This window comes from Paroedura picta, chromosome 10 (genome assembly GCF_049243985.1).
Source record: "Paroedura picta isolate Pp20150507F chromosome 10, Ppicta_v3.0, whole genome shotgun sequence".
NCBI classification, from domain to species: Eukaryota; Metazoa; Chordata; class Lepidosauria; order Squamata; family Gekkonidae; genus Paroedura; species Paroedura picta.
Window position 1 is genome coordinate 62,583,292 of NC_135378.1, and position 22,575 is coordinate 62,605,866.

The window sequence follows — 22,575 nt, forward strand, 5'->3', positions numbered from 1 at the left end:
CCTGACCTGCGGTGTCCCTGTAGGGACACCACATGCCCCTGCGGGCTCCGTGGAGCCGCAGAGCTGGCAGGAGCGACCCCCTGCCCCCCACCAGTGTATGTGGAGGGGGGCTGCCCCCCCACTGCCCCCGCCCCTTTAGCTTACGTCAGCTGGCAGCGATCTGGCCCTCCTGGCCCTGACGTAAAGAGCGCATGCATGCACTACGCCGGGGCAGACCAGCATGCCCTGCCCCCCATGTGTACATGGGGAATGGCGGGACATCGTGACCCGCCGCAACAGCACGGCGGCAGCATGGGGTAGCTGCTGCCATGCATGAAAGGTCTCTGTCAGACTAAGAACTGACCATCATAATGGCAGATTTATATAAGCAAAAATTAATCCTGTTACATTAGTAAACTGTCACAGCACCCACACACAGCTGCATGACAATTCCCTGCCAAACCAGCCAATCAGACCCTTGGAACCCATTTGTAGTTCACAAAGACATATCAGACATAAATCTGTCAAAGCCAGTGATCCACAGCTCCACACCCTACTAGAAATAAAACTGTCAGACAGCATTGGGTCTGATTGGCTGGTTTGGCAGGGAGTTATCATGTGGCTGTGTTTGGATGCTGTGACACAGTTTACTAATGTAACAGGATTAACTTTTGCTTATATATTCCTACTGTTATGCTGGTCGGTTCTTAGTCTGATGAAGAGTGCTTGCACTCGAAAGCTCACGCCTTGAATAAATGCTTGTTGGTCTTAAAGGTGCTCCTGGACTCTGATTTTATTGTGCTACTTCAGACCAACACGGCTACTCATTTGAATCTATGTTCATAAAACCTTGTGAGTAACAGCAACATCAGGTTATTTTTGCCACAAACTGCCAAACTTTTAATGTCAGAATACTTGGTGACACAATGATTTTAAAGCTGTCCATCTTCTGAAACAGCAAGAATGAGACAACAGTTGATAAGGTTATACAATGACATTGTAGAGCCATACTAGGTTTACTATTGGCTCAACTCTTAATGGTACAGGAGCATCATAATTATAAGGGGGCATCCAGTTATGCCTGATTTCTTAAGATTTTTGAGGAGTTCACTTTTTGGAATTGCACAAAAACAACTTAAGGATACAAGAAGTAAGGTGTCTAAATTCAAGCTACTTAAGATATACAGAAGGAGAAGGGAGAAATGGAAAGGAGGACCGAAGGTACATTTCTGAATAATGGAGATGCTGAACTTCTAAAGTTGGCCACCAACAGTCTCCAGAACTGGCTGTCTCTTTTCAGCCTCCTACTGATTGGAACACCACATTACACTTAAACATCTACTTTCTCAAAGAGCTGCATCTGTGTTGCTAAACAGAAAGGAATGTGTATCGATATGCACCCATGCTGCAGTGAAGCTGGAATTCTTGTTAGATGACTCTCACTTGAAATCACATGAAAACCAACAAAGCTCACACCAGTCCATCCACTAGTGCTGTGATAAACATACCAGCATGAGTCCTCTTTCACAGATGAATAAACATACTGGTGTGAGTTTTATTGGTTTTCATGTGATTTCCAGTCTGTCAAGGGAATCTCCATACTAGCTGTCTTTGCCAAGTCAAAATGATAATATATATACTGGATGTCCCAGGCTTGCATCAGAAAACGTGTCATATTGACCAATTATAACAAAAGAGATCTGCAATATTGACTTATGCAATCAAATATCTCCAATACAACATTTTACTGCTTTGCTGGCAAGCACTTGAGAACAAATGGTTAGGACTGACTAGGAATGATCAAAATGTTCTTCAACTTCATCCAAGGAGCAGTATTTCAAAAGGGTATAATTTTCTCCTCTCAAAATCAATTCTCATTTGAATTCTCAAAAGCCTGGTCTAATGAGGGCTATTCTCTACCACGTTCCAACATTCTTCAGCTGTTTCAGTGCCTGGCCTGACTTTTGTCTTGTTTACAAGAACACATTACAGTGAGGGTGTTTTTGTTTGAAGAAGTCATTTGTTCTCAAAAGAAAAGTATTCATCCATTTTGACTGACTTTCAAAATGAAATACTGCACTGTATTTTTGAATGAAAGGAAATTCAAGATTAAAATGGAGATAGTTTGAAAAGGCAGTAGAGGCCTTGACTTGTTCTTGGCTGTATGAAGAAGGTCAGGGTAGTCTAAATTAAGAAATGCTGGCTAGGTTAGATGGCAAAGTTGTCTACATGCAATTTAAACTGATTGGGACCATGCTATCTCCCTATCTGCATGCAATTTGAACTGATTAGCACTTATTGGGCCTCATTGGGACAGTGCTTTCTATCTCTCTGCATGCAGTTTGAACTGATTAGCCTTCATTGGGCCAGTGCTCTATGGCAGGGGTAGTCAACCTGTGGTCCTCCAGATGTTCATGGATTACAATTCCCATGATCCCCTGCCAGCATGGACATCTGGAGGACCACAGGCTGACTACCCCTGCTCTATGGTATTCTATGGTATTCCCTGGGTGAATAAACGTCCATGAAAGAAGGGAGACTGATTCCTGGAGATGAATCCAGTAAGCATTTTCATTCAGTCTAACCCAATTAACTTCCTAATTCCAATAGAATATACATTAGTCTAACCCAATTAACTTCCTAACTTCCCTATTTTATGGCTTTTGTTGATGTGGAACATCTACTGGTGCAGTCCCTGTAGCTGAAGTGGTAACGGATGTGACACAATCCCTTATGTTCACCCATTTACAATCTGCCTAACTTCACGGAATTACCATTTCTGTCAGATGGCTATCTAGCCTCTGCTTAAAAACCTCCAAATAAGGAGAACCTACTACCTCCTGCGGAAGCCTGCTCCACTGTTCCACTGTAATTGTCAGAAACTTACGAACCCAAGTAAAAAATAAACAAAACCCTGCACATCTTGGTTTCCTGCTTGAGGCTCCAAAAGCTAGGAACATTTTGTCCTAGAACACACAATATCTGGCCTCATATCATTTTTAGTTTCACTGTATAAAATTGTTGTTGCCAGCCATACAGTCATGTCCGAGTCTTGGCGATCCCGTGGCATAGCTGCTGCCATGATCCTCAATCCCACACCGCCTCCCTCAGCTGGTGTTCTGCTTGGCGTCCATCCGGATTGCATCCAACCACCACATTCTCTGTCGGTCTGGTTTCCTCTTTCCACTGACCAATCCTAGCATAATCACTTTCTCCATTGAGTTGGACCACATGATGTGGCCAAAGTAAGTGAGCCGGGGTTTGTGATTTTTGCCTACCAATGTTATCTCAGACTATATGCTATAGTATTTCCTTGTTTGTGATTTTTGCTGTCCATGGAACCTGCAGAAGCCTTCTCCAATACCAGAGTTCAAACAAATATATTCTTCTCTTGTGTCTGTATAAAATTACTGTAGTCTATATCCCTCTGCATATACACCAATCCAACTTTGGCCATTTTATGCCTCTGTTGAAATGCTCTATGGCTTAAAGTAGTTAAAGTATATATGTTGGACTTTCAGGTGTTTCAGCCCTTATTTTTACATTAAGTTACTGAGAATGCTAAAACAATCCCTGTATATAAATTTCCAGTATAAATAGAGAAATCTAGTCTTTTCATATGGCCAGTGGAGGGTGCTGGAGGATAACTGTGAGAATTTAAACATAACTGGTTCAAGGGGGACACATGAAAGTCACTTGCTCATTGGTTTCAGAAGCACTCCAAAGAAGGTCTGCTTAGAAGCAAGTCTGTTCTATGGAGCTTACTCCCAAGAAAGTGCCCTTAGGGATGCACTGTAGAACTTTGAAGCTATGCTTTGAAAAAAAAATGTACAACTGTAATCTGGAGCATATTTCTACTGCAATTGATTTCCCAATATATCTTGAAGTGAAAAAGTCTCATTTTATGGTGGAAGCAGCCATTGTTTTATAGTGTTTCAAAATTCAGACTTATTTCTTTCCTTGTGCATATTAAATAACATATTTGTTCTGGTTCTTATTTTTTTTCTTCCTTTCTTCTCAATTTGAGACAATAAAAACTCTGTAGTGAACATAACACATTGTCATAAATGCATTAATTACATACTAGCAGTAGGTTGGATCCACTCAGTTCCACCCTGTTTCCCATAAGGCCAGCATAGCCTTGGTTGAGGTAAAAGAAACTCCTCCTTTTTTCAGCCACAGAAAAGCTGTTTAGATCTAACCCTGGAATATTCCTATTTTTCTCTGTGGTAGGGTTACCAGGTTCCCCTGGCCACCAGCAGGGGAACCGTAGAGTCATAGAGTTTGAAAGGGCCATACAGGCCATCTAGTCCAGGGGTAGTCAAACTGTGGCCCTCCAGATGTCCATGGACCACAATTCCCATGAGCCCCTGCCAGCATCCTGGCAGGGGCTCATGGGAATTGTTGTCCATGGACATCTGGAGGGCCACAGTTTGACTACCCCTGATCTAGTCTAATGCCCTGCTTAATACAGGATTAAGCCTAAAGCGTGCATGATCAGGAACATTCAAGCCACAGTTTGAAGACTGCCAGTGAGGGGGAGCTTGCCACCTCCTTAGGCAGTCAATTCCACTGCTGAACTACTCTGACTGATTTTTTTTCTTGTTATCTAGCCAGTACCATTCTACACGTAGTTTAAAGCACCTAATAGGCAAAAAAGATTTTTTTTATTTTAGAAAATAAACTATACAAACAGAAAGGAAAATGATTATACATATCAAATTACATTGTGTAATTTAGTCAAAAAGATAAACCAAAAACAATAGACTTCTCCCCATCTCATCCTCACGTTTACCCTGTTAATAATTTTCAGCATTACAGCTTATTCTATTAAACATCTTCTTACCTCTACATACCCACTTTAGCCTATTATCATTTTACTATAATCACAAATGTTATTTGTGAAGCAGTGTTCTTCCCCCGGAGCTCTTGCTGCGGGAGCCTGGAGATCATGGTGGGAGTGCAGGGGAGGTTGTAGCAGCCCCCTCTGCCCAGGTTGGTGGTACTGAGGTGGTAAAGAGAAGTGGAGCCTCAGTGGGGAGACAAGTTGCTTGTACCACCTTCACCAGCGGGGAGGAGGTGTGTGAGATGCGCTGGGCAATCCTTGCTGGCGGGTGGGAAGGGCAGGTGCCTCGTTCACAGAGGCCCCGCAGACCCTTCCCGCCTCTTGGCCATGTGGGCACCCACAGAGAAGGTCGTACATCCCAGCATTCACTGCCAGCCTTAAAAAGTTATAGTTTATGTGTGAATACAATTTTTACCACTGAAGAAGGCTCTCAGGGTTGAAACACATTGGATCTTTCGGTTACTATACATGTGTAACAAGCATTGTGATTGTCTGGAATTGGGCGTGCAACTTCATCTCATTGCTGATTACTTAGTTCTGAGTTTTTAATTGTATTTTTGTACGTCATCTTTAATCCTATAACTAGGTGCACTGTGTCATAAATAGTTGTACTTTATTTTTTGTTTGTTCAGCTTTAAATCTTGGCTTGATTTTCAGGTAGGTTCCATCTTGAGGAGGAAGAGAATATAGAGAAAAGCATGCTTGTCTTGTACTTAATACATTGCAAAAGGAGTCTCTATGACTATGATTGTCCAGTCGATACATTGCACATATTATGGGTACATAAGAGAATGCAGCTGAACCAGTATGTCTGAGATGTTTTTATACAAGACATCTAACACAGGTTGTCAAACTGGCATTCTGTTAGGAGAGTTGCCACATATGTATACCATGGGCAGTCAGAAATTTAACACCCAAAATAAGAATTCAGGAAACAGATGTAATGCTTATGCAAGTCTTCCTGGATGATGTCTCTTCCCGCTTGTCAAGTGGCAAAATTTACTGTAGAGAGCACTGCTTCTGCACTGGAAAATAACTTTAAAAGCAGCATTTGAGGAGTCCTCATATATACCGCACCTCCCAGACCAGCCAACTCGGGATGGTTCACCATCTGTTCCACCTAAGATATTGCTGGTAAGGCCTTGGAGAAGCCTTCCCCATTCCTGACCACCCCTTCCTCCTTCCACTTCCCTCTGAGGCTCAGAGGCTGCGTGAGAGCTGCCCCTGGTGGTGATTTCCCTTCCTGGGGGCCCTCCAGCCTGCAACTTTTCCAGCTCCTGGAGGGAGGGAAAGGCCATCTGCAGAATTCTTCCACCCCACCCCACCCCAATCTAGCGCCCATTGGATTCCTGAATGCAATGGGCTTGGCCCCAAGTAAAACATAATAGTAAATACAATATTCATTAAAATTTGGAATTATATAACTCATACTGTTGGCACAATTTCCATCATGCTGGCAGTAAATCCTAAAACATCACAGATGACAACAATTGTTCCAATCTGTAATAAAATCCTGAAATACCTTGCCACTTTTGTTCCCAGGTGTGAAAACTGCTCATATCATTGGAAGAGTTAAATATTGGATAATTTGTCTTATCTATATTCAAACCCCCCCCCCTGTGACCCTCCTCACATACTACTTTTCTTTTCAGTGGGGCAAAGGATAGCCTGTTTCCAGCCTTGGGTAGAAGCAGAGTGTGGGTGTGATGGTTTTAATTGGTGTGAAAGGAAAGATTAACATATTTCCCCATTAGCCATGGCCTTGAGCTATACAGGCTGTTCCTCCCACTTGTTTTTAAGGACTAAAGCATTTATTGTGAATCTAATCCATGACACAATGTATAGTCCGGTTCAAGGAGTCCTTAGGCAACCAGGATTGTCTGATGTTTGTTAAAGGTTGTTAAAAATGCAGGCACGTCTGCCATACTTTGCATGTGGCAAGCACTATTGTAATATTGCACCCACTGAAACATTGGGAAACTAAGACTTTCTAATTTTATTATTTATCTAACAAGAATTTATCTAAGTATGCTGAGTTTTTGGCTCCCCAAGGGAAAGGATACCTGAAACTCAACCCCCTGAAGATGGAGGTCCTGTGGCTATGAAGGAAGGGACCAGAGGAGGAAACCTGCCTCCTCAGGTTTGACAGGGTGTAGCTGCAAGCTGCACAGACCATCAGGATTTGGGGGGAGGGGGGCTCCCCCCAGGATTGACACCTCACAACACTTATGAAGGCACAAGTCACAAAGGTTGCCCATGAGGCATTTATCTGTTTATGCCAGGGTAAGCTACAAGCACTCTATCTGGATCCAGAACACCTAGCCACAGTGATCTACCTGACAGTCACCTCCATGCTAGATTACTGTATCTCACTCTATGCAGGTGTGCCCTTGACTCTGATCCAGAAATTATAGTTGGTCCTGAATGTGGCTGTCTGGGTCCTTACAGGGAACCCATAGAGAGCCCATATTTGACCTGTTCTCCAGCAGTTGAATACTGGGTCAGATGTAAGGTATTGGTTTTAATTTTTAAGGTTTTATGTGGTCCAGGACCTACATTTCTTAGGGACCAGCTCTCCAAATATACCCTTTGAAGAGTGCTCACTCAGCTGGTACCAACTTGGTGGTGATCCCCAGCCCCAAAAGAAGTACATATGGTCTCAACCAGAGCCAGGGCCAGCTTGGCCCTAGCCCCAGCCTGGTGGAATGAGTTCTGAAAGGCCTGCAAAATGGCACTCTTCCACTAGGCATATGCTTGAGGCCAAGACTGGCACTTATTGACATCTATATTGGGCCCCCCTACTCCCTCCCCTTGCCCCTCCATCCAAGCCTGGATTTTATACTTTCTGATTCCATCTGTTCCTCAGGCTTCACTGATGGAGCACATTTTCCTTTTAACTAACTGTTGTAAAGGGTAATTAGTTTTATATTTTACATTAAAGTGACCATAAATATGGGGTCACAAGGCGGGATGGACCGCCGCTGCAGCGCTGGCAGCAGGTGGACCCTCCCTCCTCCCCCTCCCCCCAACTGGCCTCAGAAGGGTGGCAGTGGGGCGGCGGTGGAAGGTGGGCCCTCCCCCCTCCCACCTTCCCCCTTGACTGGCCTCAGAAGGGTGGTGGCTGGGTGGCGGCAGTGGCGGCGGCAGGTGGGCCCTCCCTCCTCCTTCCTCCCTCCCCCCTGACTGACCTCAGGGCAGTGGCGGCCCGGGAAGAGTCGCCCGAGCAGGCAGCAGCAGAGCCGGCCTGGAGCCCAGACGCCTGCACTGGGGCCTCCTGAGCCCGGGTGCCTGTGCGGAGGCCTCTTGAGCCTGGGCTGCCTGTTGGGCTGCCGTGCAGTGCGCAGCCAAAAAAATTAAAATTAAATTAAAAAATTAAAAAATATATTTTAAATATTGTAGACCATCGCGGGACAATTAGAAAACGCCTCGGGACGCGGGGCAAATGCCCAAAACGCGGGACTGTCCCGCCAAGGGGGGACGTCAGGCCACCTTATTTTACCTTTATTTAAGGACATGGATAAAATTGAAAGGGTACAGAGGAGAGCGATGAGGATGATCTGGGGCCAAGGGAGCAAGCCCTATGAAGATAGGTTGAGGGACTTGGGAATGTTCAGCCTGGAGAAAAGGAGGTTGAGAGGGGACATGATAGCCCTCTTTAAGTATTTGAAAGGTTCTCACTTGGAGGAGGGCAGGATGCTGTTCCCGTTGGCTGCAGAGGAAAGGACACACAGTAATGGGTTTAAACTACAAGTACAACGATATAGGCTAGATATCAGGGAAAAAAAAATTCACAGAGTAGTTCAGCAGTGGAATAGGCTGCCTAAGGAGGTGGTGAGTTCCCCCTCACTGGCAGTCTTCAAACTAAGGTTGGATACACACTTTTCTTGGATGCTTTAGGATGCTTTGGGCTGATCCTGCATTGAGCAGAGGGTTGGACTAGATGGCCTGTATGGCCCCTTCCAACTCTATGATTCTATGATTCTATATACCAAATTTTAATTGTTGTTAGCCACCCTAAGGCTGTTATGAGGGAGGGGCGGCCTGAAAATATAACAAATTGATAAAATAATAAAAAACTTCTGCTCCCAAAATGTTCCTTGTATTATATATTATTGGGCAAGCTAGGCAGATGCTATGATGCTATTACTTGGAGTTTCGCTTAGAACAGAAACTTTCTAGAGAATAGAAACTGAAAGTAGGAAAGGACATATAAAGAAGTAGTCTTTTACTATTCTCCAGGAACAACAGAATGCAACCACATTGGCATGAGGAGAGAGGTAACATATGTTTTTGAATGTGGATTCTGCTGTTTTTGTCTGTCGAATAAAATGAGAGTTTTATCCACAGGTGTCCAATGCATTTTTGAGTCCTCAGTGGCAGAAATCCTGCAAAATGAAATCCAACAAATATTCAGAAGACTGCTGTGACCATCTGAGTCTATAGCTGAATCTTGGAAGCTGCAGCACAGAGTATCATGTATTGTACCACCAACTTTCTGCTTTTTAAAAATGTGCGGTAGACTTGGCTATTGAACACTATTACATGGAAGTTTAGTCTGGGCAACTCACAGAATATTGTCATTCATGAGTAACCGTTGGTTGGGTATGGTTTGTAATACAGGTATATAATTTACACTGCCAAAAATGCTGTTTAAAAATAATTTAAAAGGTTTTTTAAAAAAGCTATGATACAGAAATAAAAAGGGATACTGAATTAAAAAACCAAAAAAGATACAGAGAAAAATACAGAAATATAAAGGGCATCTGATCTGATTTTTCTCTGTGACAAATACAAGTTACAAACTTACAGCTTATTCTATGATTCAGATTTGTTCTAATTGTTTTTTCCCATAATCATCAAAATCGCAGTTCATTTTTTCTATGACTTTCCATTTAGCAATAAATGTAGATATTGTATTTTCTCTTATCAAAGTTTAGTCATCTCTGCAAGTCCCATCATCTTTACTAACTAACCCTCGTAACATTGACCTTTTTCATTTTTGATCATATAATAATCTTGCTGCTGTCGTCATATATAAAAACAAAGTTCCATGATTTTTTTCTAGTTGTCTGCCCATTGATTCCAAAAGAAAAGTCTCTGTACATTAGTCTGAATTAAAGATTGTATTTGTATCCATTTCTAAAAGCTTTATTATGTCTATCATAACTGATAAAATATCCATGTTTTTCACATTTCCAACATAAATTCAAATATTATTATTATATATATTTAGCTGATTTATCTGGTGACATACAACAATGATACACTATTTTATAAAAATTCTCTTTAAAGCTGGAACTAATTTAAGAGCCTTCAGACACATGTTTTCCCATTGTTCTCTTTGTATATTACATCTTAAATTTTTAGCCCATTTTAAGCTGGAGAAGGCTTCTGCAGATTCCATGGACAGCAAAAGTTACAAACAAGGAAATGCTAGAATGCATAATGAGAAGGCAATATTGCAAAATGGCTCATTTACTTTGGCCACGTCAATTCACGGGAGAGAGCAATTATGCTAGTGGTAAAAGGAAACCAGGCCGACACAGTCTTTGTCACAAAGAACATGGTGGTTAGACACAATCAAAAGGAACACTGGCATTATACAACTAAAAGAAGGACATGGAAACAGTTGTATCATAGGATTGCCAAGAGTTGGACATGAATGAATGGCTAACACCTCGTTTGGTATTTATATGCAACAATTTTTACAATTTAAATATCCACATGCATTCCTGTAAAAGCATGCTCCTGATAAGCCACATGTCTATGTATGGATAATAACATTTAATCAACTGGTTCATTATACGATAGTTTTGCCAACCTCCAGGTGGGGCCTGACATTCTTCTGAAATTATAACTGATTATTATTATTATTATTATTATTATTATTATTATTATTATTATTATTAGATTTATTTCCCGCCTCTCCCGATAGGCTCGAGGCGGGTCACAACAACTAATCCCATTAAAATTCCCATTAAAATATCAATCTACTAACTAACATGATCTCCAGACAACAGTGATCAGTTCCATTGGTGGAAATGTCAGCTTTGGAGGATGGACCCTATGGAATTGCATCACTACTAAGCTCTCTTCCCTCCTTAGACTTTGTTTTCCTTAGGCACGTCCTCCCAAATCTTCAGGAATTTCCCAAGTTGGAGTTGGCAGCCCTATTCTGTGATCATATTTTCACTACTATAGCTGCCTACCATATTAGCATCATATGCTTGCCACGGTTTGATTGTAGTGGTTAGGAGTATGGACTCCTAATCTGGCGAGCCGGGTTCAATTCTGCGCACCTCCACATGCAGCCAGCTGGGTGACCTTGGGCTCGTCACGGCACTGATAAAGCTGTTCTGACCGAGCAGTGATATCAGGGCTCTCTCAACCTCACCCACCTCACAGGGTGTCTGTTGTGGGGAGTGGAAAGGGAAGGCGACTGTAGGCCGCTTTGAGCCTCCTTCGGGTAGAGAAAAGCGGCATATAAGAACCAACTCTTCTTCTTCTTCTTCTTCTTCTTCTTCTTCTTCTTCTTCTTCTTCTTCTTCTTCTTCTTCTTCTTCTTCTGTTGTTACATGGCTGCATTTACATGAGTGGCTTATTGGATTTGTAGCTATTTTTAGCTTCCCAGCATGTGGCAGTTAGCTTCCGACATTCAATAAAGAAGTCATTTCAGAAAAATATAAAGCTAGGGTTGCCAACCCCCCCTCAGAAAATTCCTGGAGATTTAAGGGTGGAGACAGGGCCACAGAGTTCACCCTCAAAAGCAGCTGTTTTACCCAGGAGAGTTGATCTTTTATCTAGAGCCCAACTGTAATCTTGAGAGATCTTGACCTGCCACCTGTTGGTTGGTAATCCTACAGAAAATCCAGCCCTTGAGTTTTGCAAATATGGGAGATATACATGATTTTGATTTTAACACATCTTGTCTGTGCATAACGCTGCATCAGAATGTGTTACTACTCTGTTAAAAGTAGGTTTTTGGGTTGTCTGTACAGAGCTAAGTAGTGTCATTTATGTCCTACAGGTCAAGCTGGAGGTTCTAAACAAAGGTAAAGAAACAATTACATACTACCTGAATCTCTTAATAAAATGGTAAGAGGGTGTTGGGAGGAGTTGGAACTCATCACCTAACTGCCAATCAGGTAGGCTGTCCTATCCTTGATTGGCCATCCATCCAACAAGTGGCCAATCAGAGGGGATGTCCTGCTCCTGGCTGCACTCCTGCTACCCTGAATAGCTCCAGCCATGGTCTTACCAGGCTTGGTAGGTGGCGTGGGGAAAAGCGGAGTGCTCCCCAGCACTTCCCCCCTCCCTGAAAAGGCCCATAGAGGCTTCCATGGGCTTAGGCAGGCCTTTTGGGGGTGGCAGGGAGGAGGTCTTGGCTGGCCTGCCTGGGGCGGGGGGGCCTAGCAGCCATTATATTGTTAGATACAACAGGCTTTGTTGCTAGTATTCTTCATAAACATGCAAATCTATGCAGCTCCACTTAGAAAGCAGAAAGTACATATCAAACCAAGTATGTAGGAAGCAAAGGCATTTGCTATGTTGTTTTTTCATTTACATTTATCTAAATATTATTATTTTCTCTTTCCTCTGTCCTTTAGAGCGGGGGTCATCAACCCCCGGTCTGCGGCCCGGTGCCGGGCCGCAAAGGCCACGGTACCGGGCCGCCAGCAGCCATCCCTGCCTTCCCCCGCCCACGGTGAGAAGGAAGGGAAGAGGCAGGCGCAGCCGCCAGCACGCCGGTGATGCAAACGTGCATGCGTGCAGTTGCCGCGCATGCGTATTAGCTCCCCCTGATGGCGAAAACACGCATACGTGGCAACTGCATGCATGTACGTTAACGCCACCTGGTGGTGAACATGCGCATGTGTGGCGACTGCGCATGCATGTTTGCACAGCACCCGGGCTGTCGGCTCTCCCCTCACCCCGGAGGCGGTCCCTGACCTGAGAAAGGTTGGGGATCGCTACTTTAGAGGAATTCTCCAGCATTTTCCAATATCACTTTGGAATAATTTCTGTCTCATTATTAAGCTATTGCATCCAGAACTGGTGGTTATACATGGTGGTGAGAGTGCTGGGCTGCTGCTCATTTCTTGTGGTGGGGCAGCATGCCTATTACTTCCCGTGTACAAATGGGGGACGATTTTTCACACTGGACACAGTCTGCTTTGAATGTTGGTGTGTGCAGACGCTAGCTGGGATGGGAAATTTCTGCCTTGCTTCATTGAGGGTGTGTGTGTGTGGGTGTTACTTTACACAGGTGGGATTGCACTTTTGCTACACTGCCAGCAGAGTGCGGAAATCTTTGGTTACTGTTGATGCTAAGTGACCTGACTGTCAAAATGCTGTATTAATGTTTTGTGCCTTTGTTTACTCCCTGATGCCGAATGTCTTGTTAAACGCTGTAACAATGTATGTGGTCTGTAGATACTTTGATGCTGGTCAATGACCGTAATAAATAATCAACTGAGGTGGGATTGCATCACAGTGGGTATTTGCCCTGCCGGTGGCCAGCTGCTAAGGTGGGGCTTCTTCTTCATGCATAGTCGGTGCAGGAGTTCCATACTGGGTGGGAAAGATGTATCTGCTACATTGGTTCAATCATATAACATGTTTGAAAAGAAAATGAGGGAGTAACTTTCATCACTTTGCAATATCAGATCTTGCAGGCTTGGTAAACGTATCTTGAATTACTGACAATTATTCAATGGAATATGATACCCCCAACTTCAGCTGTGAAATTTTATTGGTCTTAGTAAGACTTTTTCTTGAAATTTTCAGCTGAAGGTGAAATTTGCCTATGAAATTCATTTATAATTACGTATGTCTACTTACAACCCACTGTAAATCTTAAGGTGTTTATCAGAAATTATGCATAACATTGGGGAAGGCACTGGCAAACCACCCCATATTGCGTCTGCCATGAAAACGCTGGAGGGCGTCACCCCAAGGGTCAGACATGACCCGGTGCTTGCACAGGGGATACCTTTACCTTTACCTATGCATAATGTACAGCAAAATGATGGAAGGTTTTGAAACATTAAATTATGTTATTACATTTGTACATTTGTGCCTCAGGTGGAGAATAGAACCAGAGACGTTTCAAAGGAATTATAACCCAACAGGACCTCCAGAGGTTACTCATCTCTTGTATCAAATCCAGTGGGATAGAAGCCCCAAAGCCTGGAGACAATGGTGTACAAGCAATTGTACTCAACATGCTGAAATCAATTTTATTGAAAACGCCTGTGAAGAGATACACTGCGAGAGAACCAAGCCATGCTTTGTCACTTGGTTTCTGTCTTGGAGTCCTTGTGGTAGATGTAGCCGTTCTATAATTAAATTCTTGAGGAAACATCCTAATGTAACACTGAATATTCGATTCTGTCAGCTATACAGAATTTTTGACAGGCGGAACCAGAAAGGTCTCAGGGCCTTATATAATAATGGAGTCCAGCTATCTGTCATGCAGCTGCCTGGTGAGTTAATTATTCTGTAATATTTATTTATACATGGAACTCTACACAAGCTTTTAGATTAGGTCTGCTGTTCATAACCACTATGGACAACTCTTAGAACTTTCTAAGAATACTTCAGCACCTTAATAGGATACCATGTGCTTGCTTTCATAAGTTCCCTGGTAATACAGGCATTTGAAAGAGACTTGTGGTATTATAAAGCCTGTCCCTGATTAGCTAGTTGTATTTGCAAGAACATTGCCTGGAATCAAACATGTACTGACTTTAAAGGGATATTACATATCTGAATAAGTTTAATGTGGTTTCATTAAAAAAAACCCCAAGGGATTCTAGCTTTGGAAGAATACTCAGAATTTTTCATTAGTGATCACTAGACTTCATAGATCTGCATAGATTTGTACAGGAGAGATATGTCAGTATTTACTCAGAGAGTGAAAGTGGTATTTATTCATTGCTTTAGGATGATTTGGGCTGATCCTGCGTTGAGCAGGGGGTGGGACTAGATGGCCTATATGGCCCCTTCCAACTCTATGATTCTAGATGTTGGGGCATTTTACAGTATATATTCCACATACAACATGTTACAAAATCACATTTAAAACCATAATAAATCTTTGATGCTACATTTCCTGCCTACTTGTTGCATGATAGAGCTTGTGTCATAGATGTTAATCTAATATGTCCAGTAACTTTGACTAAACAGATTTCATCTTCAAATCCCTTCAACACTTTTCTTGTTTAAAGATGGCAGTGGGACAAAAGCAATGACTGTGTACACCATAGGCAATGCTGCCTCTTATCATATCCCCTTCATTATATGCTGTCTCCAATTACAGACTCAGCATGTATGTAGCTCAAAGCTCCTGAGATCTTCTCCCTCTTAAATTACCAAATCTTCTATAATAGTTACCTAGTATTTTTCTAAGGGTATTTGTAATTATGGTGGGAAAGTTACTGAAATATGAGCAAGGAAGTATAAAGGACTCTCTATATTTTAAAATGTTATGAATTTTAGCTTTGGTTGATTATAGGCACAGCAATACACTTTCATTTTCTCACAAATGGCTAAGTCAAACACTCTCCTCTCTTTAGTTTATTATCTAATTTTATGCCTCAGAATGATTCTCTTGTTCTTCGACCTCCCGCTATTTGGAGATGGGAATGACTGTCTTGAAATTTGGGGCTATTACCAGGCTTCATGTTGGCTCAGCTTGATCTACCAAGTCTTCTGAGAACCAAACTACAAGAAGCTTCTTACTCTGAAGCATCCTGTAGTTTGGCCACACCCACTCACACATTCTCTCTCTCCCAAACTAACAGGATTTTATTTCTGTAGATTATGACTATTGTTGGAGAAAATTTGTGTCACATCAAAGAAGAGGAAGAAACTATTGGCCATGGAATTTCTTTCCTTGGATGGAACATTTCTCCTATGTTTATTCACAACAACTTGCCTTGATCCTTGCGTGAGTAGCAGCTTAGGAAAAAACCTCCTGACATTTCAATGGAAGAACTTGTTTGATCTAACCCACTCCTGAAATATATTTATGTTTCAAAGTGGGTGGGGGGAAGGCTCTATATGATAAGGCCACTTGGGTTGGTGGGTGAGGGACAAGGTACTTTTGTTCGCTCTGCACACACATACACAACTTACTATCCAGTCATATGGGTAGGTGGGAGAGGAGGAGAGGTGTGGTTTATGCCTATCAACAAAAAATATTTTACTTATTTTCCGTTAGGAGTGAATGTTACTCAATATATTGTGTATGGAAGCTGGAGCTCCATACTGGAGTATGGAAGCGGTTTCACCACCTTTCAACTATCCCAGGCCTATAACCTCATTTGTATCATTACCAAAGCCAATTTAAATGAATAATTCTGACGTGAGCTCATTGCCTTACTATCTCTTGACAAAGAGCTGGTGTCCACGAACTAGTCATTCCCCCTTTTTGTTGTTTTCTTGAACGGGCAGGTTCCAAGTAGGTGATTTATAATATTACAAAGAACTCAAGGTGGTGTAGTTTCTTCCCTTTATCATCCCAACCACATATTGACATGGATGAGGTTGAGGCTATAGTGACTGGCCCAGACCATACAATAAGAGATGTGTTCAAAAGTCTCTCTTATCCAAGTCCAGAAAGGCTGTACAGTATGTCTGTGGCTGCTTCACCATCATGATCATTATTCTCCCTGAAAAAAGAATGCCTAAAGGGCAGTTTCCCTTACAGTTTCCTTACCTCAGCCTTTTGCATCTGCCACTTCCAGGACCGCTTTTTAAGATTGGGACAATGATTCGAGGTTGGTTTTTAAGCCTTCTGTGCTGCGATTTCCTCCCCTACTTGAATCACTATTTGCATCTTTGGAGAAACATAGATATTTCCTAGAGTGAGAATGGCATTGTAGAAATACTTGCTGCACTTGCCGTGCCATCCCAGGCTAAATCCTCAACACACCTGATGAGTTGGGTGACCAGTGATCATCAGATGGCAGAGATCAGTTTCCCTGGAGAAAATGGCTGCTTTGGAGGGTGGACTTGACAGCATTATACTTTGCTGAAGTTCCTCCCCTTCCCAACCTTTGCCCTCCCCAAGCTCCACCCCTAAATCTCCAGGTATTTCCCAAGTGGGAGCTGGCAATCCTAAGTGATGAGTGCGAGAATTTTCTTGCTGCTTACCAGTATCTTGTGACCCCTGATCCATCTTTTGCCTTTAATGCCTCTCCTAGAGGCTCTGTCCTCATTTCTGCCTTTCTGTCCCCCACAGCGAATACTGACTAGTCCCAGGTGCCCTGGATGGTCATCCTTTGCAGCTAATGAAGAACCAACTATTTTTTCACAACTGCAAGAATTTTCTATAATCATATTTCAAAAGCCTAGCTGTGTATTTTAATACTGGGAATTGTTAGTCTCAGAAACAGAAGAAACATCAAAGCAATTTTCTTTTTCAAGTTCAAAAGCTTTTATCTAGCTATAATGAAAACTTGCCCTAAAAATGTGCTTAAAGAAGATAAATTTGTGGATGACAAATTACTGCTATATGAAAGTCGTGTCACAGAAATAGTTTAAAAAGCTCTGATCCAATGTATAGTATATTTTGGGGGGTGAGAATTAAGGGTGTTAATGAACAAAAGGGTAGTAATCAGTATACACATGTCTTAAAAGCTTATGTTTAGAAGTAAAAGACTAAGTGGAAAAATGGCATGCAGACAAGCTGTGTCAGAGTGCAAAATATGAACACAGAACATGTATATTGATTTACATCATCAGCACTTGTTGGTCCATGAATGAATTTGTAAGAGCCTTAAACTGGTTTTTTAAATCAAAGTGGGTGTTTTATCATAAAATTATAATGATGTTAGTAAGTGGAGTATTGCTGCAAGCCCTTATAAATATAATAAATAAATATAATAAAAAGGTATCATCTGGATTAGTACATCTGCCTTTGGAAAAGTCAGTTATCTGTGGCTGCATCCAGTATTACAGGGGCTATATTCTTCCTCTGCTGAGATTTAATTCCAGATGAAATTCAGAATGAGCGTTCTTACCTTTAAGGCTTCAGACATAAATTGCCTTTCCTGGAAATGGGGCCCTTTCAACAACATGGGGCTTACTTAGGAGTAGACCTCCTTCAGGTTGCTCCCTGGATGGCTGGGAACTGGAACTGTTGGGTGCCAAATAAAAACTTCATCCTTACTAGGCTTTTAATCAGTTTTATACATTCCTTTTTCAGCTGGTTGTTTTCATGGCCTGTTTTGCACTGAAGTGATCTTAACACTGTTCTAAAAATTATTACTCCTGAGTTATGACTACTGTTCCTATAAATTCTGAAATGATCCCTGCTGTTTTATGCCTTCCGGGTAGATTTCATCAACATTTTAATGCTGGCTTTTACTGATTGTTGTAATGATTTTCCATTTCTACTTTAATTGTTTGGTTTGCTTTCATAGACACCTCATACTATTCTCTGAAAGGTGGTCTATAGATTTTCTAAATAAACAAATGAAAACACATTTATATTTTTTCTAAAGCAATCTTTAATAAACCTTAATTTAAATAAAACAAGTGTGAAATCTGTGGCTTTTATTTTTTGGCAAAGCCTTTATATTTATGTGGAGAAATTTGCAGCTGTAAGTATAATGTTGTTTCTCTGAAAACTATCTGGAAATTCCTATCTAAATAAGCTAGTTACATATATCTCCTGATGCCTCCTGGAGGATATTCTTTTTCAAGTGCCAGTGTGGTCTGGAGTGGCGGCTTTTAATCTGGTGAGCTGGGTTTGATTCCCCGCTCCTCCACATGCAGCCAGCTGGGTAACCTTCGGCTTGTCACAGCCATGATAAAGCTGTTCAGACTGAGCAGTAGTATCGGGACTCTCTCAGCCTCACCCACCTCATGGGGTGTCTGTTGTGGGGAGAGGAAAGGGAAGGCGATTGTAAGCCGCTTTGAGACTCCTGGTAGAGAAAAGCAGTATATAGAAACCAGCTCTTTTCTTCTTCATATCCTCTTGAATCATGCACACTGCCGATCTTGCATATCCTAACACTCCCCCCCCCCAATTTCTGTTCTAATAAAAATGGCTGGAAATATCTGGCAACTGGCTGCCAAGTGGGTAAGGAAAAGAGTGAATGGAAAAGAGAAACTGAGAAACTCTCACCTTTCCTTCACTAATGAACACCACCTAGAGATGACTTGGTTGAGAGGGGGGCAGTATAAAAATCAATAAATAAAAATCAGTGAACTTGTAGCAGCCAACAGATGTGCATAAATTAGCACAGCAAGTCAGAACGGTTGCAAACCATTGTGGCAAAATTAGAAGCAATAAATATTAAGCAATAAGAAACAATAAGTAAAAGGGATAGGAAGGTCCGTGGAAGACATTTCAGTTACTCAGAAAGCATTCCGTATAATAAACGAAACTCTAGTATTCATGACACAATCCACCCCTCACACCCACATTTACCTGATCAGAAGCTGAGATGAAGGGTGGGGCTGGGGCTGCTACCTTGATTGGCAGTGGCCATTTCACATTCCAATGACAAGAGACAATCCCTTGGCTCAGAATGCAGGAAGAAGCGCAGTGGGGATTTAACACTTTTCTAGGCAAAGGACCATCACACTCCATTAAGTGGATCAAGGTGGGATCTAGCTAAAAGATGTCAGCAGAATTTCTTCATTGAAGGAAAAAGTGTACTGAGTGAGGAACATATGCAAAAATTGGGGGAAATGACTGTGAATACAAGGGGTTAACTATGAGCTCAGTAGAATAAAGAAAGGGTGGCTGCCTAGAGATAGGATTTCACCAAAAATCTGCACTGACTAGGAGACACTACATCTGACAAGGAAATGCTTGAAACAAAGTTCACAACCTTAACCACCCAAACAAACTTGCCCCTACCTGTCACATTACAAGTATTTTGGTTCCTCTGTGGTGTTTCCAAAGATTTCCAGGTACACAGAAAAAGTGATGTTTGTGGAACGTGCTGGAATTATTATGTCTTTCAAAGGACTCATATCGATAACAGGAGACCAATGTCAAGGCTTCCCCTTCTATCACAGGTACTTCAATGCTCTTTGCAAATGTGAAGGAATATTGTTGAACAAATATGCCTAAGCAATGAAAGAGCCAAGGTCAGCCGAGTTTGCCATTGATATGTTTACATGGGTGTTTACAAAAGCAGGTCTATCAATTGTAGTTTGTTAGTTTACTAGCATTGCCAGCATCCAGTTATTTGCTGGAGTTCTCTCAGAATTACAGTTGATTGTCAGACTGAAATAATCAGTTCCCTGGAGAAAATGGAAGCTCTGGAGGATGGACTCAGTGGCTTTACATCCCCCCCCCCGAGCTCCCTTTCCTCCCCAAGGTCCACCTCTAGGCTCTGATCCTAATCTCCAGAAATTTCCCATCCTGGACTTGGCAACTCTGGTATTTACTGTGGGAAATACCAATGTACTTGGGGTGTTTTCCACATAGGAACCAGCTGGTGTAGTTTCCTCATTGCTTCTCTGACTGTTGATACAACACAGCAGCAATGGGGCTTCTATGTGACTGTTTTCCCTGCTCTAATCTGCCAGCAGTGGCAAATCATGCACCCCAACAAGACTTCTCCAGTTTTTTTAAAGCTGGCATTAGAATACTGATAAAGAATGTTGATATAACAGTCTGTGTATCATCATCTGTGAATGCTCATAAAGAAATTGCTATATTTCAAACTTTATTACAGTCATTCAGACCAAGTTTTATGACGTTAATACATAAAAGACCAAAAGAATATGGTCATAATGCAATTTAAAACAGATCATAAAATAGAATTTAAAATTATGCTACTTTACAGCATTGGATTTTTATGGCGGCGGTACAAAACCTAGCCAGCTGAGTTGTCACCTGGGGGGACTCATCACTTAGCAGCCTTTTTGCTCGATCTACATCATGATGTTCTGGCAACTTTTAAAGGAGTGGTTCAATCAAGTTGCTATGAATGTCTACATAAGCAGGGCAGTGGAACAATATATGCTCTCTTGTATCAATTTCAGTGTAAGGGGAATGTTCTTATAGTGACCCTCTACAAGAGCTGAAGGCAAGACGGAGCATCTTGCAAGGGTAAATGCCCTTCTTTGCTTACTTATTACCAGCTGAGACAGATAAGTGGCAGGGGCCAGAACATATCTTGTTTTAACTGGAGCCAAAAAGGTTGGAGCTTTACTTAGGTCCACTTGACGATGATTGTCTTGTATCCGCTGCTTAACTAATGATGCAGCTTGATCATGAGCTAATCTTAACACAGCCTGCGGTGCCGCGGGCGCCGCGGACTAAATAAAGCCGTAAGGGCTGTGTGGGAGGAGTTAGGGCGGGCTCTGTCCAGGATGAGGAAGGGTGCCGATTGGCCCCTTCCTCTGGACAGACCATCGGCCGGGCCAATCGGTAGGCGCGAGAGAGCTGCCCGCCGAAGGAGCCGCCCGCCGCAAAGGAGCTGCCGCCGCAAAGGATCCACCCGCCGAAGGACCCGCCCGCCGCGAAGGAGCCACCAAAGGAGCTGCCCACCGTGAAGGAGCCGCCCGCCGAAGGGCCCGCCCGCTGAAGGACCCGCCCGCAGCAAAGGAGCCATGCGCCGCAAAGGGCCCGCCCGCCGAAGGACCCGCCCGCCGCGAAGGAGCCACTGAAGGAGCTGCCCGCCGCGAAGGACCCGCCCGCCATTGCTGCAGCCCTCTCTCCAGTAAGCCACCTTTCCTCACCCTGCCCTCGCCAGTCCCTCGCTCTCCCCCCCCTGCTAGCGCCCATTGTATTTGGAATACAATGGGCTTTTTTACTAGTTTGGATAATAAGTGTATGGAGAAGCCCAGACTTTGGATTCCTCTGTGAACAGCCTTAGTCCAAGAAGATTGGAATTTCTATATTTTCATTGCAGATATATAAATGGAGACCTAATTAAAAGTAAATTCTGAGAATTCACAGAAAACCACACACAGATCCTTACCACAGTTCTTTTATATATTTTCGGAAGGCCATCTGGGCGGCGCTGTCCGGGTTTTGGGGCTGCTGCCCAGGTCTTGGGGCTGCTGTCTGGGCCTGTGTCCGGCTCTCCGAAACCACAGGCAGCGTGCCAATTGGCATGCGCTCAGTGAAGCTGGGTGCCTCTGGATTGGCACGGCCCATAGAGCACTCGCCTCCCCCAGCAGCATGGGACTGCTCGCCCAGCCACGGCACCACACAACTCCTGGACGGCGGGGACTGTGCTTGGTTGCCTCGCCTCTGTCATGGCTCCAGGATGCCTCACCGCCCTCCACCCACCACTGAAACACCCACTCCCAAACAGCGTGGCTGCCAGCAGTGGCCCACGGCCCTCCGCCCACTCACCACAGAGCCACCCGCTCCAGAAAAACCCACCTCTACAGAGACCTTCCTGCCTGCAGAGCCCCGCCACGACCCTCCGCCCACCCACCATGGAGTCCCCGCCTCTACAGAGGCCTTCCCACCTGTGGAACCCAGCTGCCCTCTGGCCGCCTGCTACCGAGCCAGCCGCTCCCAATGGCCCTGGTTGCCAGTGCGATGCTCACCTGTCACTCGCCACGTGGCCAGGACACACCGCCACCCCCGCCATTGCCCGGCTGCCGCCCTTTCCGTCACCAGGGCACCGGCTCTCAGCCCTCCTCATACCCGCTGCCGTTCGCCCCTATTCCGAGCAGCCTCAGGAATGCAATGGGCTTTTCAGCTAGTATAATATAATAATATTCATCTGTTGATTAAACAAACAGCCCCCCCCCCCACTCTA

The 22,575-nt window shown here is 43.4% G+C and overlaps 1 protein-coding gene across 1 annotated transcript; it reads left to right on the plus strand.

Moving 5' to 3' along the window:
- Positions 1 to 9,071: 9,071 nt before the first annotated feature.
- LOC143819829 (C->U-editing enzyme APOBEC-1-like) lies at positions 9,072 to 18,324 on the plus strand. The gene is made up of 5 exons (XM_077301875.1): positions 9,072 to 9,102; positions 11,853 to 11,877; positions 13,910 to 14,310; positions 15,647 to 15,776; positions 17,073 to 18,324. The coding sequence occupies exons 1-5, from the start codon at positions 9,075 to 9,077 to the stop codon at positions 17,080 to 17,082; spliced, it is 594 nt and encodes a 197-aa protein (XP_077157990.1). The 5' UTR covers positions 9,072 to 9,074; the 3' UTR covers positions 17,083 to 18,324.
- The last annotated feature ends 4,251 nt before the right edge of the window (positions 18,325 to 22,575 follow it).